At 41.3% G+C, this 27,983-nt stretch overlaps 1 protein-coding gene across 6 annotated transcripts in view; it reads right to left on the bottom strand.

The window, feature by feature from the left end:
• Positions 1-27,983, bottom strand: part of SERGEF (secretion regulating guanine nucleotide exchange factor) — a 143,619-nt gene that overhangs the window by 83,160 nt on the left and 32,476 nt on the right. For all 6 annotated transcript variants that reach the window (XM_061610223.1, XM_061610224.1, XM_061610225.1 and 3 more), the window contains one exon: positions 25,340-25,506. In XM_061610223.1, the coding sequence (XP_061466207.1) occupies positions 25,340-25,506 (167 nt within the window). The remainder of the gene's footprint in view (positions 1-25,339; positions 25,507-27,983) is intronic.

The following is a 27,983-nucleotide window of genomic DNA, read 5'->3' as shown; positions in this document are numbered from 1 at the left end:
ACACACAGTACACGCACAAAAGAAGCAGTTTCCCTAGCAACCAAGCCGCAATGAAATTTATCAAGACAGCTCCTCACCCTCTACAAATAATTGGATAACACTGCATGGACCAGCTGACACCTAGCGTCTGGTCTGAATGCTCCTGCATGAAACTATTTCCTATGCTCACTATACCAGGCAATTAAAATATTTTCCTATTTCAAGAAAAGGGAGCACTGGCATTTAAAGCCTCTAGTATACCATTCAGCCAAAATAACATATAAGCTAATCGTCATTAGTGTGCTGTATATATGCGTTTGCGTGTGTGTGTGTGCTCACATAGACACCACTGCTATCCAATTCTATTAGCTTAATAGATTGACAAATAGACCATTTAAATATTTAATATTAATCTCCAAAGAGATCTCGTGAATAGAATTGATATTTTTAGAAGTACAGACATAGAATCATAGAGCTAGAAGGGGCCTATAAGGCCATCAAGTCCAACCCCCTGAACATGCTGAAATAGTTTTTCTCATTTATGGCATGGGCATACAAAGTCACCAACTTAAGTTCTGAAAATATAAATAGTACACCTACCCAAAAGATAATGCACAGTAAAATACAGCAACTCATAACCAATGCAACCAAACAACATCATCACAAGCTTTAGGCTACAAAGGGATTGAGCCCCACTGAATGGGATTTACTTCTATTCTAAGGCAACACATATAAATTGTACTGCAAGTCTTTCAGTAGTGGTGAAAAGCAGCAGAGGAAGACCATCCCTTCATTTTCACTTCTAGTATGGTAAACGTTCTTTTATTCTAAATTAAAAATAGGCTGGGAATGAAATATAGAAAGATTGAAAGAGCAAACATTCTAGAAGAAATGGATGCTAAATCAACATATATAGAAGTACTTCACAGTGAAGTTTATTTTGTAAAATTGGCACCACCTTATGGCTTGGATTCAGCGTTTATTCCTGCCTGTAGAGCATGCCCCACATGGAATTCTGCTTGTGGGAGGGCGACTTTTGTCTGCAGCCCCTTGTATCCTCTGAATATCCAAAAAAGTGTGGAGGTGATGCTGAGTGCTGCAAGGGAAAGAAGGAATTGGCAAAATTCTCCCAAAACCCTTCCATCAGTGGGATACCTCCAGTGGATCAAAAGCCTTCCATAGACAAGAGCCCTTTTATTCACAGAAGGTGAAGTCTGGATCCAATCCTATGTTTAGTGAAATGAGGCTTTACACATATACCTGCAACAAAATGTTGCAGTGTGGAATGCTTCTGTTCAGTGCTGCAATCACAAGCTACAAGATATATGTTACAGTGCTATACCATGGACGGTCCTATTTTTTTGCAGTTACACTCTGCAGTCTCTGCAGGTACAGTAGGAATGTTTTCTGACCCAGTTTCTCATCAGTCTCTACTTAGCTGTATGCTAGTGATGCTTCTGGCATGCCAATCAGATACTGCAGCCTGCAGAGCAGTTTGGTACAGCACATTCACAGTTACTACTTAATTTTTTTAAAAAAAACCAGTGGAAAAGTACTATTTTCAACTGCCTAATAAAACTGAAGCCTCTTTCACACATGCTATCTGGTACACTTAGACATGCTGATTTTGTATTGGCACAATCACATAACTCTATGTGTGTGTGTGTGTGTGTGTGTGTGCGTGTGCGTGCATTTTTTCAAATGATCTCTTCCGCTCACAGTCTGGGGAAAGAAAGCAGCACCAGTCCAGATCAGAGGGACAAGGCAGGGGGTCGCTATCATCCATAAAAATGTCATCTCCTTTGCCAGGAGACCCATCCTCGTGTCTGGGTTTGAAGTATTGTTTGTGGTGGGCCAGACAGACAGAACAGGGATACTGTTAGTGTACCATTCACCCCACTACACTAGAACCTCCCTAAATGAGCTGGCAGAAGTAGTCTCAGATGTGGTGTTGGAGGACCCCTTCATGGTAGTTTTAGGAGACTTCAATAATCATGCTGAGGCTGCCTCAGATGGGCTGGCTTCGGACTTCATGGCCTCTATGACACCCATGGAGCTGTCTCAGTACATCACTGGTCTGACATGTAGATGGACATCCCTTGATCTGGTTTTTGCCACTGAGCAGACTGGTAACACTCTGTTGACTGGGAGACTTGTTTGAGTTCATTGTCATGGACAGATCACTCCCTGGTAAGGTTTGGGTTGAACGCAGCCACTTCACGCTGCAGGGATGGGGGACCTATTGAGTGTTGACCATTGTACTGTACTGTCACTGAGTGTTTTTCCATCAAGTCTGAAAGTCTGGAAAGTTACAAGAAGTGTCTGGAGAAGCAGCCTTATCTGCTGTGCCTGGCCTGAGAGAGCAGACATCCAAGGCCAGTAGTTGTCATGGTAACGGGAGATAACAGCTTGGGAAAACGTCTAACTGTTGATGTTAGAGTGCTGTCTGTGTCTGTCTTACTTTTGCTTTTGAAGAGGGAAGGGGGGGGGAACTATGCCTTAAGCCTTAATGTCTCAGTAAAGACTCTTAAAACTTTCTCAAGCCTCTGTGAAGTTTCTTGCTCAACTTAACTCCAAAGTAACGTTCGATGTCACGCAACAACGCTCACACATCAACAGGGTTATGGGCCCAGATCCACAGTGCGTTACACAGGAGTAAGTGGCTGGTCTGAACGGCAGACGGAGATCCAGAGGGCAGTGTGATTGATTGTGCCAGACAGGGGTGAGCAGAGATGGCTGCTGTAAACATGTCTGGTGCAGGCTTGCCAATGGAGAGGCTTACGGGAAAGAATTATGGCAGTTGGAGGCCAAGAATGCGTACTTTCCTGATAAAAGAGGATTTATGGGAAGCTATTGAAGGAACACCCCCTGCACCCCTTACAGCGGCCTGGATACGGAATGATGAGAGGGTGCAGGCTTTTATTACTCTGGCTCTATCCGACTCTCAACTGCTACACGTGAGAGATGTTACAAACGCCAAACAGATGTGGGACGTGTTGGAGGCCCTTCATGTGCAACAGACCGCGGGATCTAAGTTGTGTTTGGCAAGGAAGCTGTATCAGATGCGCTTCACGGGTGAGTGCGACATGAGTGAGCATCTCACGGAATTCAGGCGCTTGTTTGCTGAGTTACAGGATCGAGGAGTCGAGCACTCTGTCCTTCAAAAGACTTATTTGATCCTGGCTTCACTCGATGGGAGTTGGAATAATTTTGTAATGGGAATTGAAGCTATGCCTGACGGTGGCCTGAACGTTGAATTTATTGAGGAAAAATTGACCCAGGAATGGCAGCGGAGGCAGGAGGCGAAAAATGCCGAGCTGAAGGAGGCTGTCGGAAGCAAGCAGGATTACAAGCAGGAGCAGCAGCGGCTAAAGGCTTGTTATGTCTGCGGGGCTCGTGGGCATCTCCAGAGAGACTGTGCAGTCAAGCGAAACTCCAGAGAAGGAAGCTGGAAACAGGGAAGTGTGAACTTTGTTTGTAAACAGAAGTCTCACAATTTGGGACAAATTGACTGGATTCTTGACAGTGGTGCGTCCCATGTATTAATCACAGACAGGAGTTTGTTTTACACGTCTACAGATGAGCAGGACTCTGTTCTTATGGCGGATGGATCGCGGAAAAATGTGGAGGCTCGAGGACTGGTGAGATTTGATAAGCTTGGAATACTGTCAGATTGTTTGTTTGTACCAGAACTGTCTCATAACATGTTGTCTGTGAGAAAACTGACCAGTTGTGGGTTTTCAGTGTTGTTTGACAGAGACAAATGTTATGTAATGAGAGGAGATGAAGTGTGCATGCAGGGAAGCCTTAATGATTCACAGTTTGTAATAAAGAGCAGTCAAGCAGGGTGTGCTGTGTTAAATGCTGAGGCACAGACACATCAGGGCTGCGTCCATGATTGGCATCAAAGGCTGGGGCATGCAAACTTTGACACGGTTAAGAAAACCCCTATGCATAGTGAAAACATGTGGTTAAAAGACTGTGGGCAGCTAATGGATTGTGATGCTTGCCATAAAGCGAAAATGACAATTGCACCAATAAACCGGGAGGCTGAAAGCACCACAACAGCTCCCTACCAGCTAGTTCATGTTGATTTATCAGGGCCAATAAACAGTTCACGTGGAGGTGCGAGATTCTTTATGGTGGTGGTTGATGATTTTACGAGATTTTGTCATGTTTATTTGCTCAAGCAGAAAAGTGAAGCTGAGCAGAAGCTGAAACTGTTCATTAAGAGAATCGAAACTCAACATGGCACCACGGTGGGGGCTATACGCTCAGACCAGGGAGGGGAATTCACAAGCAAAGCATTGAGTGACTTCCTCGAGAGTAAGGGAATACGCCAAAGTTTCACAGCTCCTTATTCTCCGTTTTCTAACGGGACCGCGGAGAGAAAAAACAGGGTGCTTCAGGAAGCAATGAGAGCCATGCTAATGGATTCCAGTTTAGGGAACTCCTTCTGGGCAGAGGCAATTCTGTATGCGAATTACATTCACAACCGGGTGTTACATAGTGCAATTAAAATGTCACCCTACGAGAAGCTCTAGTGCCTTTGAGACGTTCTGAGAGATCCAACATTGGCAAACCGCCTGAAAGATTTACTGTAGAATTAATAACCAGTCCTGGAATGCATAAAGAGGTTGAGATGGATCCTGAGACACTGTATCTGACTTGTGTTCAGCCGCAGTTTGATTGAATAAAGTTCTAGCTAAATGTACAGAGATGTTCTGAAATGTACTGAAATGTAAACTGGATCTGTATGATGTAATGTACTGAAATGTAGTGCAAGATGTATTGTAGAAATGTATTATGGTTATTGTTGTAATGAATTGCAGACGTGATGGGAAAAAAGGGGGGTATGTTGACCATTGTACTGTACTGTCACTGAGTGTTTTTCCATCAAGTCTGAAAGTCTGGAAAGTTACAAGAAGTGTCTGGAGAAGCAGCCTTATCTGCTGTGCCTGGCCTGAGAGAGCAGACATCCAAGGCCAGTAGTTGTCATGGTAACGGGAGATAACAGCTTGGGAAAAGGTCTAACTGTTGATGTTAGAGTGCTGTCTGTGTCTGTCTTACTTTTGCTTTTGAAGAGGGAAGAAGGGGGGAACTATGCCTTAAGCCTTAATGTCTCAGTAAAGACTCTTAAAACTTTCTCAAGCCTCTGTGAAGTTTCTTGCTCAACTTAACTCCAAAGTAACGTTCGCTGTCACGCAACAACGCTCACACATCAACATTGAGATGGTCTGCCCTTGGAGACTTATGGAATCTGAAGGATTCCTAAATGCTCTGGGGGCCTGGTGCTCCTGTCAAGACTCTTGTCACACAATGGAATAATAAGATGCGCAGAGCCATTGACATGATCACTCCTGAGAAACCTTGCTGCCATTGTGGAGCACACAGGTCACCTTGGTACTCTAGTGACCAGTGTGGAATGAAACAGGAGGGTACATGGTTAGAGCACAATGGCATAAATCTTGGTCTGAACCTGACCAAGCATGTGTGAGGTGGCATTATTGCAGCTACCACGGTGGCAGTGAAGAAAGCCTATTTCTCCACTACCGTTGCATTCGCATGCCACCCTGGACTCCTACTGGGAGGAAGGGCAGGATATAAATCTAATAAATAAATGTAGCCATCTGGCAGAGCTTTTCAAAGTGGTGAATGGGTTTTTGTCATCTGGCCAAGAGACTTTGCTGTGACACCCTTGGCAGCCTGCTGTAACAACTTTGAGAGGCACTTTAGGGGCACAATTGCTCAGATTCAGATGTACCGGATGAGTTTCAATTACTGCAGCCTGAGGATGTGGACAAGCTGCTTGAAGAAGTGCAACTGGCCACCTGTCTCCTTGCCCATCTTGCTTTCTTAGAGCTAGCAGTAGATTGACTGGGTGGGTCCAGGGAGAGATCAATGCTTCACTGGAAAAGGGTAAAGTACCATCCGCCTTGAAGGAGGCAGTGGAACATCCCCGCCTTACAAAAACCTCCTTGAACCCAGAAGTGTTAAACAACTATCGCCAAGGGACAAATATCCCCTTTTGGGGCAAGGCCCTCAAAAGGTGGTTGCAGTCCATCTTTAGGCATGCTTGGAGAAGACTGAATATTTGGATCTATTTCAGTCTGGCTTTAGGCCTGGTCATGGTACCGAAACTGCCTTGGTCACCCTGGTTGATGACAGGAGAAACATGAGGGATGTGTAACCCTACTCATAATTCTTGATCTCTCATTTGATACAGTTGACAATGGTATCCTTCTGGAGCAGCTTGGGGAGGTAGAGGTTGGAGACACTGTGCTTCAGTGGTTCTGAATGGCTGAGGAACATGAAATTTAAAGTTTTGGAATGGCCTAGTCAAAGTCCAGACCTAAACCCCATTGAGATGTTGTGGCAGGACCTGAAAGGCACAGTTCATGCTCAAAAACCCACAAATGTCACTGAGTTAAAGCAGTTCTGCATGGAAGAGTGGGCCAAAATTCCACCACAGAGCTGTGAGAGACTGATCAAGAACTACAGGAAGCATTTGGTTGCAGTCATGGTGATGTAACCAGGTTTTGAGTCTATGGGGGTAATTACTTTTTCACACAGTGTCATGGCCCCGTCAGAGGACTCATCAGACGAGGATGACTCGGGAGTAACAGCAGCAGACCCAGAAGCAGCAGACCCAGAAGGAGAAATGGAGGAAACTCCTGAGAACCCAGCTCCTTCTCCCCCTCAGCTGCAGAGCACCCGAGACACAGCTGAAGCCCTTCAGCCAGACGCAGTCAGTGAACAGGATACTCCCCCCTCACCTGCAGAACGTAGACAGCAGAAGGTCAGGCAGAAGAGGGGCAGGCCTGTCCACTTAAGGCCAAAACGCTGAGGGCTCACACCTGCTGACAAACCTGCTCCTTAAAAGTCAAACCTTGGCTTCAGCTTGTTGCTGACTACAACATCAGGCGTGACCACTGTGTGTCTTCCTATCCCCTGAACCTTGACTTGGACTGATCTCTCGGCAAACTAGACCCAGACCTTCACTGACGTCTCTTCTGGATTTCTGGCTTGGCACGTAAGGTTTGAATGGTCTCTGCCCTTATCTTGCTTCCTCCTTGCTAGCCTGGCAGATTTATAGCCAAGCTGCCGGCTGAGGACTTACGGCCTGGCAATTACCAAGGAATCTCCAGCCCTGCCTGCACCCCCACCGACACGGCTGTCTCAGTGAAGAGCTGACACACAGGGGCATTGGGGATTGTTTAACTTTTTTTAATAAATAAATGAAATAAGTATAAAAATTTTGTGTTATCTGTTCACTCAGGTTCCCTTTTCCCTAATATTAGGTTTGCTTCAAGGTCTGATAACATTCAGTGCCAAAAATATGCAACCATGCAGAAAATCAGACAGGGGGCAAATACTTTTTCACGGCACTGTATCTTTGCTGTATAGTGTTTGGTAAATGTTAAAGATGCACCTCCAATCCCTAATCCCACTGCAGCTTGTAAAATCAACTACAATAATGCAGTGGAAGCACAAATACTTATGCATACAAAACTGAGGGCTCCACTTTGTCAAGCCAATGAGGGCCAGTGTCTAACTCAAGAGGCTATTCTGGCTTACTCTCCTCAGCCTACTATGCTATAATACAGTCACTCCTGGAAATTATCTATTTAATAGTTGTCAAAGACCATGTTGAAGATACATCATTTAGGACTAAGGCCAAAGAGACACAATCATTGGAGGCTTCCAACACGATGAATACTTAAAATCAAGAGTTCTGGCAGGAAACAGTAGGAGAGAGCATGGTGGAATGGCCCAGCTCATCTGACTTCTGATTGGTTATATTGCTGCTGCTTACAGGAAACAGAGAGGGAGTAGTGAGGTGAAGGTGAGGTCAGCCCAATGCAAATGCACCGGCAGGCACACTGGATTGGCTCTGCCAGTGTGTTTGCACCATGCCAGCCTTGCTGCTGCCTCACCCCTTCCCCTTTATCTCCCAATTAGCAGCAGCAATGCAACCCATTGGAGGTCAGGTCAGTGGCAATGCCCTATGACACTGTCTACTACTGGTAGAAATTGTGCTGGAAGGAGAACCATATGTGACAATTTCCTGCTTATGCTGTTATCAATGGAATTTTGCAAAGAGTAGCATTAGAACTCGATGAAGAAGAATGGCTTCCTGGAAACGGGTGGCTCCTGAAGGGGTAGACTTCTTCATCCCTCCTCTGCCAGCTCTTAACAGTCTAGTCAGTGTTTGCAGACTAGAACCTTTCGTGGGCTTATATAAAATAAATTATTATTCAGAGAAGACACCACATAGGAAAACTAAGGTTCATTTCCATGAGAATATCAAACACATTTACAGTAGCAAAACAAACAGTAAGTGAGTCATTGTTATAATGTATAACTATAATTCACTGATCTGACCCAATGATGAACCTCATCTTCAGAGGGAAAAGATGCTCCAGAGCAGCATGTCTTATGCCTGAACAAATGATACATTTTTACATGTTTCAAATCATTGTTTAAAATATGATGTGTTTTTCAACCTGCTGGACAGAATGTTTCTCTTCTGCAAGAGGTCTTTCATAAAGAATTCCAACTCTAATGATTTACTGAATTCTAAAGTTTCTTCCCGAAGTTAAAACATTGTGAGAGAATAATATATATTCTGTCATACACCAAAAGAGTCTTTTAACTTTTGGTTACATTAGAAGCAGGTTCCTCACTGCACCAGTCTGGGAGCTGACACAGCTAAGAGCCATTTTTCCTCCCCATCACCACCTGCCTTGGCTAGTGCAAGTGGAAGGATTGTGGAGTGGCAACTACGCTGCTCCATCAAGTTTCACCACTGCTACTCAGGGATTTGGATTGCAGCCTAATTTACCGAGCAATCTATACAACTCTATTCAGAAGTAAGTCCCACTGAATGCTCTGGCTTCACCTACTGTAGGTCTCCCCGCCTTCTGCCCTGCACCAGCAACCACTGTGTCTGAGCTTCAGCCCATTTTTGCTTGCTTCTTCATACAATGCCTGACATAGTGCTTATCCACAGTACTCAAACTAATTTGTTTTATACCAGTGTAACAACTATCTTGGCTTCCCACAAAGAATGCACTATTGGTCTGCACTAGTGGTGGGGAAGGACCCAAAATAAGACACACCACCACCTGGATCCATTTAGGATCAAGCCCAGACTCCAGAGAGGTCTAAGCTGAACTGAAATGGATCTGTTTTAGCCCAAATGCCCTCCCCAGTGCCCTCTTCCCTAAACTTACCAAAAGTTAAAGACAGTGGGAGGAGGACTCAGGAGGCAGTGGTGTCTCCATACGGCTTGTGATGATGCCACAAACATACATTGCAGTGTCCAGGACAATCAAGAACCATGGGGAATATGGCTGCCATGGTTATCACAATTCCCAGATGATACCATGAGCATGCATTTCCAGTTATTCACCATGCCTCTGGACACTGCAGCACATGCTAACAGCATATCAAGGGCCCAACAAAGGCCTTTCATGGCATCGTGAACCTTCCCTCCACTATCACGTTCAGGTATACAGGGAAAGAGCAATGAAGAGAAGGAATTGCATTGGGACACTACAGCTGCAGCCCAATCCACACCTTACCCAATTCATGGCCTCACGTTTCTGAACATCCAAGGAATTCAAGAATATGATCCAATTCCCCCAAATGATTTGTAGTACATGTGGGAAGGAATCCACTCAGCAGATGGTGCCACCTCCTCAGGCAAAGCAGACAGTGCTTGTGAAAATACGAAGAATACCCAATTTTGAGCCATCTGGCACAACTAAAGAGGCACTGCCAAGAACGTGGCCTGATAAGCCAAAGAAAGGCCTTTTGCTGAGAAACATCATTCCTGTCATCTGAATAAAGCTAGACATACCAACTGTTACTTCAGTAAGAAGGCCTTTCTAGATAAGAATAAAATGCAACTATTGATGATTTGTTGTAGGGATTTCAGACAATATTCCCTTGTAGTATACATCCTGCTCTTGACACTTCGGTTTTCAGAGATTAAATAAGTGTGTCTGCTATTAATTTTAAAAATGCTGGGTTAGATTAAACCAGGGTTTTTTTGTGACAGTACTCACCAGAGTACAGAGTACTGGCACCTCTTCTTTTATTGCCCATGGCAGCCATTTTGTGCTGGCACCCATGGCACTTTTATCAAGATATGAATACTAGCACCTCATTTTGTTTACCAAAAAAGAACATAAAACCAACACTGTTTTGTTTCCTGTTTTAAACTGGTGGTTGGTCATTAAATGTGTTATCTTAACTGTGATGTTTTAATATGTTTTAATCTATTTTAATAAATCTTGTTAGTCACTTTGGGGATCCCAACTGGGGCTGAAAGGCAGCATAAAAATGAAAATGTGAATTAATATCTGGAAGATACAATTGATACAGAATGCACAATCTTGCTTTGATATGAGGGCTGGTCAACCACAGGAGGTTATATGAGTAGTCCTTCCTGGGCACCATTTTTCCACCATTTTTCATACATAACAAATAATGTCAGTTTTGACTTTTAAGCCCTGCAAGGCTCAGATGTTATTATGCCTTATAATCTCTAAATTCAACTAGAATTCCTTCTCGACCAGCTTTATTTACAGTCCACTACTTGTTATGTCAGCAACTATACATATAAGACACATCAATGTTCTTCTGTTGGCACTTTCCTCATCATTAACTGCAGAACTTGTATCATCTCTCTGTAAAAGGAATCTTAACAGTTAAACAAAAAACCTAATTGCTTCTGTTATAAAATGTCACACCAGTCAAATGGACCATACAATGTGCTAAAAAAATCTTCATATTATTTTTTTCTTTTTTCCTTCCAGTATAATAGAGATGGCAACGTGCAATATAGAAAAGCATAGCCACCGTACCAACACCAGTGCTGCAATTTCCATGGACAATGTATGTAAACATTTGTTTTGATATACTTACAACCCAATCGTGATAATTATTATTACTGCTGCTGCAAAGATTTATTAGTACCCAATGAACTGTAGACAGGGTTGCCAGGTCAGAAGGATTCCAAACCCTGAGGTTTCAGTGGTGTGGTCCTAGTGATGTCATGGGGGTGGGGCCCTAGTGATGTCATGGGGCAGGGCCCTAGTGATGTCATTAAGCATAATACATTATGCATCAACCACAGTTGCTTGGAGCATACCACTAAAAACAAAAAAAGCATTTGATTGGAAATTAAGAAATCTTAGCTAAATGAGAGTGTTCCCAGGTCCACCTGAAACTATGGAATAATTCTTTCTCACCTGCTTAGGAAATTTGGGCAGGGAACATTTAATCTAGCCTACTTGCTTCTGGCAAGAACGGTTTAAATGCCCTCAGGCCAGGACAGTCACCAGAAGGCCATTGCAGGAAAAAGAGAGCCTAGTGTTGTGGAGATATTAGATAGGAGCACTCAGGAATAAAGATGGATGCCCCTGAAGGCTGCAATTCTAAGCACACTTACTAAGGTCTAAGCCCCATAGAACTCAGCAAGACTTATTTCTGAGTAAATATGGTTAGGATTGTGCTGTTCATAAGGCTTGACTAGGAGTCCTCTGCAAACATATCCATATCCAAGCAGGGTTGGCAACCCCCTGCCTGAAATGCCCTGCCTGCCTTTTAATGTGGCTGCTCTAAACTTCCTTAGAGATTTGACCCTTCAATGGAGAGGTTTGAGAAATGAGTAAGAGCTAAGAAGATTCTCTATCCTTTCCTGCCTACCCTGTGGGGTGCTATAAACTCACTCTGACAAGCAACCCAATTCCAGTAAGTAATAATTGACAAAGAAAATACACATGGTTTGGTCTACCTTCACAGGCAGTTGATTAGGAACAGCAGCAATTGAAGCCACACTTCCCAGTATGTGAATTCTCTTTTATCACTGTTTTATCACTATGGGCAAGAAACAAATCATCATGTAACCAACAAGGTGCATCATCAGTGGGTTTAAGGGGGTTGCGCTGACCACATGGAACCAGTGTTGTTGCTTCTATGGATGTAAGGGAATAAGGTCAGAGGTAAATTAAATACCAATAGAAGAAAAACAAAAGACAGTGATGATTTCCTAAATGCAATACCATACCAACCACAACAAAATTCCCATGAGTAAGGCAGAAAACTCAGTATCCCAAAACCAGTCAGGGTTCCTAAACAAAACTAAAAAAATCCTGGGAGCCAGTCAGACAAGGTCACAGAAATCCCCATGCAACACAACCTGTCCTGGGGACTGCAGTTAATGCAGAATGCTGCGGCATGATTGCTGACATGAGTGAGATCCTATCAGCACATAATACCTCTGCTCTGAAATCTGCATTGGTTGCTGATTTGCTACCAGGCCAAGTTCAAGCTGTGCTTTCCATGTTACTGGTGCCACATAGTACTTGTTCTGCTCTTGTAAGAAATCGATCCTTTAGTGTGGCAGCACCTACTGATATTAGGCAGACACCTTCACTGTACTCTTTTTGGCACCTGCTAAAAACATTTTTGTTTGGGCAAGCCCATCCAGGCATGTAGAAGCTATTATGTTTTTATCTGTTTTTAACTCATTGTTGGTTTTATTATTTTGAATGTTTTAAAATCTTTGACTGTTTTTGCCAATAATTCCTTTGTTTTAATTCCTTCTGTAAACCACTTTGAGGGTTTTTTTACAATAAAATGGTATATAAATGTTGTAAATGAACTTTGGCTTTGGGCCTCTTTCCTCTTTTAGGAACAAAGGAATCTGCCTTATACCAACTCAGGCCATTTAGTACCGTCTAGCTCAATCCTGGTGACATGGACTAGCATTAGGTCTCCAGGCTTCCAGGCAACATTTTTTTCCAGTGATTGGATTTTAAACTTTTGCATGCAAAGCATGTGCCCTCCCACTGAACTATAGCCCTTCTTGTCGAAAAAAGTATCATTTAAAATTGTTCTTTTCAGTTCACTAATGAATGCACAGCATACCTAAGGCAGATCCACACCATTCATTTAAAGCACATTAAACACACATTTGCAGCATATGAATCCCACTGCAGAATCATGGGAACTGTAGTTTGTTAAGGGTGGTGGGAATTATAACTGTGGGGCAAAACTACACTTCCCAGGATTCTTTGGGGAAAGTCATGTGCTTTAAATGCAAGTTGAACGTGCTTTAAATGTACTGTAATGGATCTACTTTAAACTTTGCCTGCATGTAAATAATTTTAATTATTTTTTAAAATGGAAATGAGCTATATAGTTTACTGGGTGACCATGTGCTACTCACCGTCTCTCAGCCTAATCTGCCCCTCAGAGTGAAAACAACAGAGGGGGATCATGACTACCCCAAGGAAGAAGGGCATACTTAATATGTAGAGGAAATACTAATGTACAACCATAGTGTGAAATCAGATACTTATTGGGACATAGTATGAAGAGATATTTATATAAGCATGAGTGTCAAAGATGTTTCTTATTTATACAGATTGTAAATATATTTGTAGTGCAATCCTATGCATGTTTACTCAGAAGCAAGTCCCAATGTATTCAAGTGAGGCTTACTCAAACAGGGAAGCGTGCACAGGTCTGCAGCCTCAAGTGATAAGGAACTTCACTCACCCAACCCAAAATTCAAAATCATGCCACTTTAAGTTGTTTTGCAACTGTTTCACACTTGATTTATGGTTATTGGATTTTAAATCGATTTAGTTCTTTTTGTGAGGTGCCTTGGTTTCCAACCCTACCTCACAGGGTTGTTGGAAAGATTCAATACACACACATTTAGGAAAGGACATTCTGCACTAGACCACTGCCTCCTTTTAACCCATCTTGCATCGAAGTATATGAAACCTAGGGGTAACGGACTGTACGTAGCATTTATAGACCTGAAATCTGCTTTCGACACTATCCCTAGAGACCTCCTCTGGAATAAATTAGCACAATCTTCCATAGATAAGATTACTATTTTTAATCTATAATTTACATCAACGTACCTCGTTTCGAGTTCGCTGTGGAAAGGAGGGAGGTCTAACGAACCCAATTTATACTGACAAAGGGGTAAGACAAGGTTGCACCCTAGCTCCTCTCCTTTTTAATTTATTTTTAAATGACCTTAACCCATTGTGCTTGTCTAGGGAGTACCACCTCCCAAAAATTGGGAACCAATCCTGCCCTCTCCTCCTATATGCCGATGATGCGGTTCTTTTATCCCTTTCAAAGATCGGACTCAAAAGGTTAATACGCACTTTCATGACTTACTGCACCTCGAACCGCCTAATAATCAACTATCAAAAAAACAAGATTCTAGTTTTTTCAAGGCGTCGAAATGTAGGCACTTGGATGGTTAATGGGCAGCAGATTTCCCTAGTTTCCCAATACAAATACTTGGGTATCATTTTCCACTCATCTTTGAAATGGGTCATACATATAAAAGCCGCTGTTGCACTTGCGCACAACAACGTTAAAAAACTTCTACGTTTTTTTTACCATAAAGGGGGGAGGTATCTGCCGGCAGCAATCCAGATATTCCAACTGAAAATTATACCACAACTATTATTCGGTGTGCAAATTTGGGTCCAGGCATTCAATAAATCAGTAGAATCTGTCCTATCTTCCTTTCTGCACCAAATTATGAGCTTACCAAGATGTGCTCCGGCAGCGGCCCTCAGACTAGAAGCTGGCCTGCCATCATTAGCACGCCAAGCGTGGCTGCTTGCCCTAAAATATTGGACCAAAGTTTCTTATGAACCCCCCCTGGGTTATCTAGCACACATGTGGAATGATATCCATATTTCCTGTTGGAATAACAACATTACGAATAAACTTTCCCAGATTGGTCTATCCTATGACTATCTGTCATCTCAAACCTTTTCCTCGGCCAGAATATCCATTTGCAACCGTCTTAATGATATCGACTTCCAAATTGCCAACGACGAGGCCACCAAAACTTGCTCTCCAGCATATTTTAAACTGGATTTCAAATCTCATAAGCAGGCTCCCTACCTAGATTACCTTGAAGTACCCAATCTCCGTCTGGCCTTCACAAGGGCCAGATTTAATTCTCTTAATTCTGCACTTTTGACAGGGAGATACAAGGGGATTCCCCCTGACCATCGCTTATGCCCTTGTGAATCTGGCGGTATTGAAACACTTGAACATGTTATATTATAGTGTCCTATGTATAACTATATACGTCATAAATTTTAAAAAAAACCAATGGAAACTGTCTCCTGGATGTCGCCTGATAATAAAATACGTTACCTCATTTCAGGCACTAACAGGGGAATAACAAATGGAGTTGCTAAATTCCTGCATGCTGCACAAAGTTTAAGCTCTAAAGTTCATCCTGAGTAACCAGTATATCACTTTAGCTGTTTAAGATATACCTTCCTTTTAAAGTTCTTTGTTAACCTTTTTTTACCCTTTTGTAATGTTGTATTCTATGACGGGTCATTGACCGCAAATAAAGAAATGAGTTGAGTTGAGTAATACACACACACACTGAAGCTGTAATAATACATACACCCTGTATAATACTTTCTTGTCAAAACCAGTTGGTCATTGCAGAAATTTTTTTAAAAATAAAAAATAAAATCAGTGACACCTAGGTAAATTGCATTAAAAATAGGTTTGGAGGGGGAGAAAAAGATTTACAACACAAACACAATCCCTTGCTATGTTCACTCAAAAGTCTCATTGGCGTACAGCACAATCCTAACCATGTCTACTCAAAAATTGTCCTATTGAATTCAATGGGGTTTACTCCCAGTACGTGGGATTAGAATTGCAGGTTTACTCCCAGAAAAGCAAGTATAGGCTTACAGCTTCATATGGGGGAGGTTTGCAAAACAGGCTATGAATTAGACAAATAAACTGCTCTCTTCAACAGCCCAGAAAAAATTAAACAAGTTGCATGTACACTTCTTTTAAATTTCTGTTCAAAAATTATTTGAAAGATAAAATTTATAATATGCTATGTTTGCAAGCAATTAAAAAAATCCTGCATGTACACTTTTATTATAACTGAAATAATTTACAGTAAAAACTGCCCACCAAGGTCCTGCTGCGATATTTATGGTCCAAATCTCCTGACCTGCACACACAGAGAGAAAGCTATAAACCAAGAAAAGACAACAGTTTTCTGTCCTTGCAATGGGTTCTAGCTATTGCTAGAGGTCAACAAATCCCTTGTCCATCACAACCCTGACTTCACTTATTAGCTACAAACCTAATAGGCGGGCTTAGAGCAGCAACCTATGAGCTCATTTAACAGAATTTGCAGGGGGAGCCAACATTTGGTGTATATAACATTTGTACTCAATATTCTGGGATCCTATTCTCAAGGAAAGAGGAAAACATCACAATTCAATCTATAAATCCTATACTACAAATCATACTTTGTCTCTTTCCTAACTTCTTACAGCAACTGTTAAATAATGATGTAGTTATTTCTTCAGTTAATGCTCCACATTCAATATTCATCACTGGATAATGGAAATACATGCAACCATAGCTGTTAGTTATTTGCAAGTGTGACATTTGCAAGGAAAAGGCCATAGCTCAGCAGCAGAGCACATGCTTTCCATGCATAAGATCCAAGGCTCAATCTCTCATATGGGCAGGTAGGCCTGGAAAAGACTCATGTCCTGAATCCCTAGAGAGCCTCTGCTAGTTAATATGGACAATGCTGAGCTAGATGGACAATGTCTTAGTATAAGGCAGCTTCCTATATGGACTGCCTTCAAGTCGATTCCGATTTATGGCCGACCCTATGAATAGGGTTTTCATGGTAAGCGGTATTCAGAGGGGGTTTACCATTGCCTTCCTCTGAGGCTGAGAGGCAGTGACTGGCCCAGGGTCACCCAGTGAGCTTCATGGATGTGTGGGGATTTGAACCCTGGTCTCCCAGGTCGTAGTCCAGCACCTTAACCACAACACCATGTGTTAGGTAAATATGGAAAAGTTCACCTCCCAAATTCACCTATCTAAAGGATTAGTTAAATCTGAATATTTGCACACTAATTATTCTTAATTACTAAGTATTAATCTAATTTTATGCAAAATATGCTTATTAATCTAGTTAATATTTCTTTTTTATGGTTTTTGGTGTTTGATTCACTTGTGCGTAAGTAATATGCAATTTTCAGTATGCTACAATTATTGTATTTTTGGGATGTGGAATCTCATTTTTACTGTTTACAAAACATTTTAGGGACAAAGGCTTTACGCAAAACACACTAAAGATTTTCTGAACTGATTTTTAAGTTATTCATTATGTGATTGTATCAGTTTCTTCAAACCTTATTCTTAATATTCATTTTTAATGTGTATTAAAGTATAGTTGCTTTTAACGGCTGACTGTCATAATGAGAAACAGTTATTGAAACGTTTATCAGTAGCTCAGACAGGAAGCCAAGACATTACACTAGTAGGAGTGATCTGAATAAATTGCTTCAATGTCAGATAGGAATCCTTTCCAGATAGCAACTTCACACTAAGGGCTGATGAATATAAAATAGCTACCCTATGGAGACTCCTGCTTTAAATTCCTCCTAGTGACCTTGGCAGACCAATGGTTCAGAGAGGGAATTAGGAAATTGCTCTCCTCCCCACTATATTCCCATGCCTGCAGCAGAGACAGGGCAAATGAGGGCACTGCCCACCCAAGCTATGCTTCCCCTCGGATTTTTTAAATTGTATTTTTAATTTGGTACAGTGACAATCTCCATTTAAGTGTGATTGCTTGTTTCAAGGACAGAAGCAATTTAATAATAGGACCCTCTGAAAAATTCAGTGAATATGAGGGTGGATTTCTCATTATCACTATCACCCTAATTGATCCTGAAAAAAACCAGCCTGTATAGTAACACCACCCTTGATGAGTTAAATATTAGAACTTTGTATTATGGGCTAGAGTTAGACTCCACGCCTTGGATTTTCCTTTGCTCTGCTTTTCATTTTCATATTCAGTTATGCTGGCTACCCAGCTTGCAATAAAGAAGCATGTTTGTTTACCTGCAGTAAAAAGTAAGAGTTTGTTTATTCTGCAGTTATTATAATGAGTAGAGCAGGACTGGGTGCTTATTGCTAAAGGGTGAAATAAAGAGATAAGATATCTGGAGGGGGAAATGGTAACCCTTTTCTCTTTTAAAGCATTCACTATACCCACTATCATAGTGGCCAATTTTTCTTCTTTTTCTTTATTACTTGATGGCAAAGAATGAAAATAGCCCTAGAGGAATAGAAGTATTGCTGTGTACTCTATATAGCTAGCTGGCTGGACACCTAGACTGTAACTCAGGCCTAATTTCTGATTTTCCAAATATGTGCATCTCAGCAGGAGGCCTTTTCAGGGTTCTGGACAGAAAAATCAACTCAGCAGCCAGTAAGAAAAAATCCCACTGTTTTCCACAATTAGTTTCCAATTGCTTAGTTCATCCTTTATATAGCAAGCAGCCAGGAAAATCAGAAATTAGGCCTGAGATACAGTCTAGGTGCCCAGCCAGCTAGCTAACTGTAGAGTTAATTGTCCCAACAGGAAGGAAAATCTAAAGGCCAGGAACAAGACTAGAAGGAGGGACTCTCGAGTTAACAAATACACCTTACAGTATTTACTTTCTGCTCTTCCCTAAACTTGTAGCATAAACAAGTTTGTTTTTCAATCTAACACTGAGATACCTAATGCAGCATCAAAGCCAAGCTCAGGAGCTCACTGTCTTTACCAAGCAATTCAATCCATGAAGACTCAGAACACAGAGACAGATCACAGGTGAAAGAGGACTGTAGCTATAGGCAAAGTCAAGCTTTTGAGTCTGGTATTCCTCGATATCTCTCAAAAAAGTCAATTCAACAGATTAAACTTCATTCAGGTAAATTAACACACTCTCTGGAAGGAGGGGGGACGTCACTGCCTCTCCCTTCCCTTGGCGTGGCCCTCACATCCTCTTAACCAGTGAGGGAGGAAAACTGGGTGGCACTCTTTGCCTCTCCCCACATCAAATGCCCCACCTAGAAAGGTGGCTACCTCACCTAACAAGGAAGGCTGACTACAGGGTTTAGTCCTTCCCAAGCTTTAAATGTTTGTTGTGCATGAAGAGCCACTGCACATGAGGGGCTACCCTATGGAGGCTCCTACTTTAAATTTCTCCTAGTGACCTTGCAAGCCATGTGTGTTTGCTTTTATACAGTGATACCGGACAGATTTTTCAAAACCTTAAGTCTGCCTCTTGTGCATATGTATTCATAAACTAAACAAAAAAGTTCATTCTTTGTAGAACTCAGCATTTTGAATGAAAAAAGGAAAGCATACTAACATGTTTTTTCTTTGTTTTTTGGTGGAGGATTAAAAATAATTTCTATATGATAGTCAACCTAATTTTTCCCAAAGCAGTCTAAGGACTCTTGAGCAGGTTGCCCAGCACCTTATATCAAACTACCTTACTTTATATTTTTCTGCACAATGTCCATCTTCCACTGAACTTAAAATAATGGGTCAAGTTAATAACGAGAGACTGAATGTAATGGTGGAAATGACTTGGTGTTAATACAATCTTAATTCAAACAGCAGAAAGGCATACCATACTTATGTACATGGCAGAATGTTAAAAGTTTAAACTGTTAACGTTAAATCAAATCTCAAAAACTTAGTGAATGACTTTAAATAAGGTGACTATGTTCTAATTATTTTCAATATGGCATTCTAAGCATGAAATCAGAGCGAGTGAATAGCCTACTTTCTCATTGGCTCACTGCCAATCTGCCTCCACACTGACACTGTACACAAACCAAAGTCACCTCTAAAGATACAGCACTCCTTCAATCTGAGCACAAGGTTAAACCAGAACTGAGAAGAATTAAGAAGCAAACAAACAGAAAAACTCACAAATTTTCAGGGTCAAACTAAATATGATGGGGCAGCCACATTTGTATATAGCATGTATGGGAGGGTCAGAAACAGGCTGGAAGAAATTAATATGTAAGTAAGGGGTGCCAGCTCCCATCAGCTGGTCAGCATGGCCAGTGGTCTGGTAATATGGGAGGTGTAGTTCAAAAACAACTGGAGGGCCACAGGTTCCCCATCCATGCTATAAGTGAGGGAAAAGGTAGAAGTCTGAAAGAGAGGGGTTCCAGAAAAGCATACCATGTACAAAAACATCAGGGGGGAGGAAGTGAGGGATAATGATTAATATTCAAAATAAAAATGGAGTACAAGTATTATTCCACCTCCCCCAACCCTGTTTTTGTTTTTGGTACATTTTGCGGGGGATAAACTCCTTCAGTGGATGACATTTATTCTATAAACACCTGAGTAAAAACTCCTTAAGAGCATCACAATATTCAGACTGAAACCAAGTGCGCATCATTCATAAGCAGTCCACCCCAATCTTTGAAATTATATTCTTAAATTACAAATCCACAATACTGTTTTAAAGGATGCTGGGGCTTTTCAGGAGACTCCTTCTGAGTTGTTTGAATAAGTATTCATATAAAATATCCAAATGATTTATTATTATTATTATTATTACTATTATTATTATTATTATATTATTATTATTATTTATTAAATTTATAATCCACCCTTCCTTCCAGTAGGATCCCAAGGGATGAAACAAAAACAAACATGGTTGTTAAATTACTTTCCATACAGTGAATTTCCGGATTCGAATCATTTTTTGTCTACATCTGAATGCAGACCAAACAAAATCCACAAGCATCCCTAGACAATGATGCATTTACTAGAGTTCAATCATGTGGCCTGGCTGAGTGGCACAGACAGGAAAATTCTGAATCCCTCTCCAGCAACTTGAGATTCATAATCATAAGAACAACGCTGCTGGATCAGGCTAATGGCCCAGTATCCTGTTCTCACAGTGGTCAGCCAGTTGTCCATGAGAAGACTGCAAGCACAACCTGAGTGCAAAGAGCACTCTCCCCTCCTGCAGTTTCCAGCAACTGGTATTTGGAAGCATACTGCCTCCATCAGGCCATCCAGTTGGTGGTCATCACTGCCTCTTGTTTCAAGAGACAGTGAGGTACAAGGGAATAACAGAGAAGATATTTCTGTTGTCAGGCAATTAGTGGCTGGGTGGTGGTCCCTTTCAGGGAAATAAACAGACCTCCCATTATTTAAAAAAATAGCAAAAATATTGTCATAAGGACAAGGAAGTTAGCTAGTTCATTAAAACCAGTTTCTCTTTTACACTCTTCTCAAACAGACAGCTGCATCTGCTTTGCATACAGAAGGTCCCATGTTCAGTCCCTGGCATCTGCAGGCAGGGCTGGGAGAGAATCCTGGAGAGCCACTGCCAGTCTGTGTAGACAATACTGATCAAGATGGACCAAGGATCTAACACAGTATAAGGTAGCTTCCTACATTCCTAAGTATACTCTTATTACTTACCCCCTCAAAAACAGTTTCTCATTTCCTTATTGATGAAATCAAAAACAAACATTTTACCGTATTTTTCATAGGGCCATCAGGGACCAGGTCAATTCAGTTTGGAGGCTTCTCTGACCTAGGAGCCACCAGTTACACAACCCACATGTCAAGAATAGATCGTTACTAATGGCACTACTCTAAATTGCTCCCTATCTGCTGGTGTTAAGGTGGGGAAGAGACCCTCATCTTTCTCCTGCCATTTTAATCAGCTGATTTTAAAATACAAAAGTTAACTTTTCAGAGCACTGGGAAAGAGCAGACAATTAAAAATGCACTTAATTTCTATTTCCTTAAGACTTACAGTTTTGGTAATTGGCTTAGTGATATATCTAATGTACTGCACACATGCTCTCAGCAGTGGAACAACAAATCTGGCTTCAAACGCTTGGTATATTTAAAGGATTTCACTCCCTGAGAAATGAAAGCCTTTGCTGTCTTCACATTTTTATAGCAAAATGTGTGACTCCTAATACCCATATTCCAAAACATATATCCATAAATCTATAAACACAAGCAGTAGAAAGTTTGTTTAACTGCCTAGACTTGGATATGAGTTTTTATTTGAATTTTTATTTAATCAGCATCAGCATCATCGGTAATACTAACCTAATAAAATGGTGACTGGCCCAAGGACACCCAGTGAGCTTCTTCCAACTCTCTAACCACACCGTCTGTCTAGACTTGAAAATCTGGATTATTATTAAAGTTTCATATAGGTGTTGGTTTGATCCCTCTCACCAAACATTGTAAGACAATGGAACCAATTACCTAGTGATGGAGGTGATGGGCTCTCCAACACTGGAGGCATTCAAGAGGCAGCTGGACAGCCATCTGTCGGGAATGCTTTGATTTGGATTCCTGCATTGAGCAGGGGGTTGGACTTGATGGCTTTATAGGCCCCTTCCAACTCTACTATTCTATGATTCTATGAACAAAGTCATTTATACAGTTTATAATGCAACACACTTTTCACCTTTGTTATTACATTTGCATTTTCTCCTTATATAATCAGAGGTCTGATCCCTGCAGTGCCCAGGAGTGCGTTTTAGCAGCAAAGCGTGGCACACCAGCTGCGGCCCTGTGTGGAGAGGCCTGACCTTACCTTGCTATCCATGCAATAGTGATGTCCAGGTTAGATTACTGCAATTTGTTTTATGTAGGGATGCCTTTAAAGACTCTTCAGAAACTTAAACTGGTGTAGATTGTGGCCACTTGAGTGCTGGTCACCTAATGTGACTTCTCTGCAGCACCAACTACACTAATTGCCATTCCATTTAGAGTCCACCTTAAAGTACCGGTTGTAACCTTTAAAGCCTCCAACAATTTAGCTCCAAGTTATTTGAAGGATCACCTTCCCCCATATCAGCCTGCCTGCACATTAAGATCATCAACTGAGGTCCTCCTCGTGTCCTGGGAGGAGTCAGGATGGGCACAAGGCCTAGGCCTTCTCTGCAATGGCTCTGCCCCCTGGAATGCACTGCTGGTGGGGGTTAATGATCCTCATCCCTACAGGCATTTAGGAGAGCCCTAGAAACCCCTCTGGTCTCACTGTCTCTGTTTTCACCATGCTTTGCTTTATAACGTTGCTGATTGTTTTTCGACTATATTTGAGTCACTTAGCTTTCAGCTGGCTGTTTTGTTTTTAATGTAACCGGCTTTGATTACAAGTGTTTATTGTGACTATTTTATACTTTTATCTTATAAGCCTCCCTGAGAGTGCTTTTGCATCTAAAGGTGGCCTTGAAATGTTTATTGTTTGGAATGTTTATTTCTACTTCAGGGGGAGGAAATCACCCAACCTAGAAAATTTTATGGGCAAAAACACTTTCTTAATTTAGTGCTACATGGGCAGTTGATGCCCCCTGTGATCAGAGATGGGGTCTCTCTGCTGTGAAATACCCCTTCTCACAGGTTCAAGCTGGTGTGGGCAGATGACTTTGACATCCAAGTACTCAGATGTTTTCTTCTGACATCCTCAACAAGGGAAAACCCCATTTTTAGCTATATTGCTGGATTGTGGCTACTGCCAGCAAGTGACAAACTGTCAATATTGTTTTTAAAAAGTCAGCTCCATTTAGGTTCTTCTTCATCATCATCATCATCATCATCATCAGATTTATATCCCGCCCTTCCTCCCAGCAGGAGCCCAGGGTGGCAAACAAAAGCACTAAAAACACATCAAAACGTCATAAAAACAGACCTTAAAATACATTGAAACAAAACAACTTTAAAAACATTCTTTAAAAAAACTTTAAAAACATCTTAAGTAAAAAGGGTTAAAAAACATTTAAAAAAAAGGTTTAAGAACATATTAAAAGCAATTCCAACACAGACGCAGACTGGGATAGGTCTCAACTTAAAAGGCTGGTTGAAAGAGGAAAGTCTTCAATAGGTGCCGAAAAGATAACAGAGATGGCACCTGCCTAATATTTAAGGGAAGGGAATTCCACAGGGTAGGTGCCGCCACACTAAAGGTCCGTTTCCTGTGTTGTGCAGAATGGACCTCCTGATAAGATGGTATCTGCAGGAGACCCTCACCAGCAGAGTGCAGTGATCAACTGAGTATATAAGGGATAAGACCTTCTTTCCGATATCCTGGTCCCAAGCTGTATAGGGCTTTGTACACCAAGACTAGAACCTTGAACTTGGCCCGGTAGCAAATGGGCAGCCAGTGCAATTTTTTCAGCAGCCGGGTGACATGTAGGCGATACCCTGCCCCAATGAGCAGTCTCACCGCTGCATTTTGCACCAGTTCTAGCTTCCAGACCAACCTCAAGTGGAGTGCATTACAGTAATCCAGCCTGGAGGTTACCAATGCGTGAACAACAGTGGTCAGGCTATCATCTGATTATATTTGGAATCTCAAGGTTTTAGCTATCCAATTCAGCCTGTAAGCGCTTTCTTTCTATATCAGTAGCAGCTTAAACACTGCTGAGCTCACTAAGATGTTTATTAATAAAATAAACTCTCACCTCCTCCCACCCATGAGTTCACAGTAGTCAACGTTTCTAAAGTTGCTCTTTTTAATTGGCCAAATTTTTGGCAACTGCTTTTTTTTCCATTTCAATATATGTCCCTAGAAACTCTCAACTCCACAAAATACAGCCTGACCTGTCAGTACTGTACAGACAGTAGTAAAAGTTGTACATGGAAAAACTGAGGTACAGATGCACTAAAATCTAATGTGCTATTACTAAGCAGGAAAAAAATAGCCAGGCATATCCAAATTATGTCAAACAAAATTTAACACCAGAAACACTTGGGATCATTCTTAACATATATCTGAAAGACTGCCTCCTTCCCTACAGACCCTCTTGGATATCAAAATTGGCTGAGGGGGCCCTCTTGGTAATTCCACTGCCCTTAGGAATTTGGGTGACGGCCCAGAATAGGGCAGTCTCTAAGCTGTGAAATTCCTTCTCCACAGCCATGCATCTGGCACCTTCATAATGTAGTTGTTGTATGCTGAACGCCCACCTCTTTATCCCTGCTTTTGACACTCCGGAGATACATTTTTAGGACCCACCTTGTTCTCTTGACTGTAATTTGTTTTAACTGATTTTAATATTGCATTTTTAAGTTGTTGTAACCTGCCCTGGGACCTCATATTGAAGGGCGGGTAAGAAATCATTATCATCAGACACAGACACAGACTTCTATTTAGGAAACTTGTCTCTTTGTAGTGCCACTGCTGAGAAAATGGGTCTCTCTTTTCCAGGTAATAAGAGCCCCAACTTATCAGATACTGCTTCTACATCTACCACCACAGAGGTACAAGACAGCAGTCTGCTGTTGTTGCCACCACTGCTATGATGCTCCTTCCTGATGTGTAAAGCCTAAGGACCACAGATATCCCTTGCTCTATGCCCCAAAGGCTGACAATAGACCTACATTTTTTTTTCACAAATTAATGAGCCCGAGACAAAACAATGTTTAGAACTAACAACATCCATGGCTTTTCCTTACCTCAGATGCTCCAGTGAGGCTGGGTACTCGAACAGGAGCTTCAATTGGCTGTTTCAAACAGTGTTCTGTTGATCTCTTTCCATCCTGTTGCTTTTCTTTATGTAGCATTCCGCTCCATCCAAGCTGACCATAGTCTCCTCTACCCCAAGTATAGACCTTCCCTGTTTCTAAAAATAACATACACAATTACACAGTATTAGTTCTTCAATGCAGACAGAATGTTAATCACTGTGACAATACCAGCAACTCAACAATATGAGAAGAATCACAAGAAACAGCTTTTTTTAAAAAAAACAATAGTACATCACAACCTCTTCTGATTTCAAGGACTAATGAATTGAACCTCTTTACTCAGCAATGTCCTATACTACCTTTTTTATGAAGCAATAAGAGGCAGGATGCTGGGTCAAATTATTGCCAGCTTCAGCTCAGAAGTGGAATGTATCACCTACTTGTTGACAGATGCATTTCTTTATGTCTGCTATCAAGCAACCATTTTTACTCTTTTTAAAATCAGAAAGAGATCTGTATCTGCAAATCCTGCTAAACATCTGACTAAATTTATTAGTGTTGTAACTACTATTTGACATTTTGAATTCACAGATTTATTTATTTATATCCCACCCTTCCTCCCAGTAGGAGCCCAGGGCGGCATTTTATTTTATTAATTTTTGAATGTATGATGTATTAATGCTTTAGAATCCTATTGGACATATAATGTACTAATGTTCTTGTGTATATTTTGATTTGATGTGTTATGACCTGTGGTTACAACATTAAATTTACTTACTTACTCAGTACCACATTCAGTCTCTCTTCTTATACCCCAGTTCATATTTCTCAGATTCCCCTCTCCTTACTTTTTTCTTATAGGTTCCAACATATCTCAAGGTCTAGTCGAGGCTATCCTGAACAAGTATCTGAGATTAGTAATGCACCGGATGGGATGGCTAAAAGTAAGCTTAATCCAGACAAGCCTGTGATGATGTCCAGGGCGGTGGGGGAAGACTCAGTGGACCAGATGGTCATGAAAATGCTATTCCTATCCAGATGGGGTCTTCTTGAGAAGCAAGCTGATAATCTGAAGGTACTCATGTACCCAGCAAGTCTCCTAGATTATCAGATAGCAGTAGAGGCCCACACATTCTTTTATAAACTTTGATTGCTTTTAATCATCAGTTCCACCTCCTACTGGAAAAGAGGCCCGGCTATTGTCATTCATACCTTGGTGACAAGACAGACCTGCTCTTGAAAGTCCTAGGGTATGGTCTGAAGACACATGAGGCCACCACCCTCCTGAAGCTAAGCAAGTCTGGGTCTGGTCAGAATCTGAATGTGGGTGAGTGGCTTGGAACTACATGTACATCACCTTGGGTTCCACAACAGAAGGTGGGATATAAACATTGATTCAGAACTCACGTGTCCTCAGCCCTGGAGCCAGCATTTCTTGTTATGGGGAACAGCCACTTTTCTAAGTGGTGCATTTGAGGGGGAGGAGTATAGCACCCACAAATTTACTCTCTCCCATTCATTGGTGGAAAGGATGTGAGGGCCAGGCCAGAGAAAGAGAAAGGCAGTGATCTTCCCTCTCCTTCTCCATGTAGAAAATGTGTTAACTTACATAATGAGCTATGTAAACGTCAAGTTAACAAAGAATTTAGTATGGACACCCAGAATTAAATGACTAGCATATTTTTGTTTCATAAGAAAAAAGGACGTTAAGGATACAGCAAACAAGGGGATACCAAAAGATGTAACACAAACAAAATAGTTTATGCTGTAACTGTGAGGAGCTTGTTTTTACAAAAATTCAGCACAATGCGAAAAAACGGTTTAGAAACAGGGAAAAAAGCACATTACAATGCAACCATAGTCAAGCATTTAGGTAGAACGGTGCTGAGAACAAACAAAAATGCATAACTTACTTGTTGAAGTCAATGAAATTGAAATATTTGTAAAATATGTGCTGTATAATAGACTTCCTTTTGTAAACTTATAAAAATGCTTGTTAAAAATGCAAGAAAGCTTTCTGAATTGTAGGTTAAAAAACACACCTTTTCAGAGAGAGAGAAAATGCATATAATCTAAAATCATATTTTAGAACGGTTGCAGCTTTCAGTTTTTCCTATAATTAAAGTAATGTAAATATTTATAAAAAATTAAGGTTAGCTGTCCTTTCTTTTTCAAATGTAAGAAAAACTAATTAGAAACTAATTGTAGAAAGCAGCTAGATTTATTTTTACTAGTTGCTGGATGACTTTTCTGTCTAGAAAGCCTGAAAAGGCCTCATGCTGGACTGCACACATTGGGGTAATCAGAAATTAGGCCTGAATCAAAGTCTAGGTCTAGGTGGTCAGTCAGACAGCTAACTGTAGTGTCATGGCAATGTTTCTGTTCCTCTGGGGCTGTTTTCATCCTTTGCCATCAAGTACTCAAGAAAAAAAATAGCCACTATGATTGTGAGTGCTTTAAAAGAGTAACTTAGGGTAGCCATTTTTTCAGATCACTTGAAGTTATCTCTTTAATTTATCCTATAGCAATAAGCATCCAACCGTGCTCTACTCATCATAATAATGACAAAACAAGCAAACTCTTACTTCTTACTGCAGGCAAACAAACATGTTTCTTTATTGCTGGCTGGGTA

Source organism: Rhineura floridana, chromosome 2, assembly GCF_030035675.1.
Source record: "Rhineura floridana isolate rRhiFlo1 chromosome 2, rRhiFlo1.hap2, whole genome shotgun sequence".
NCBI lineage: Eukaryota > Metazoa > Chordata > Lepidosauria > Squamata > Rhineuridae > Rhineura > Rhineura floridana.
The sequence above is the reverse complement of the archived record's forward strand: the minus strand, read 5'-3'. Positions and strand labels throughout refer to the sequence as shown.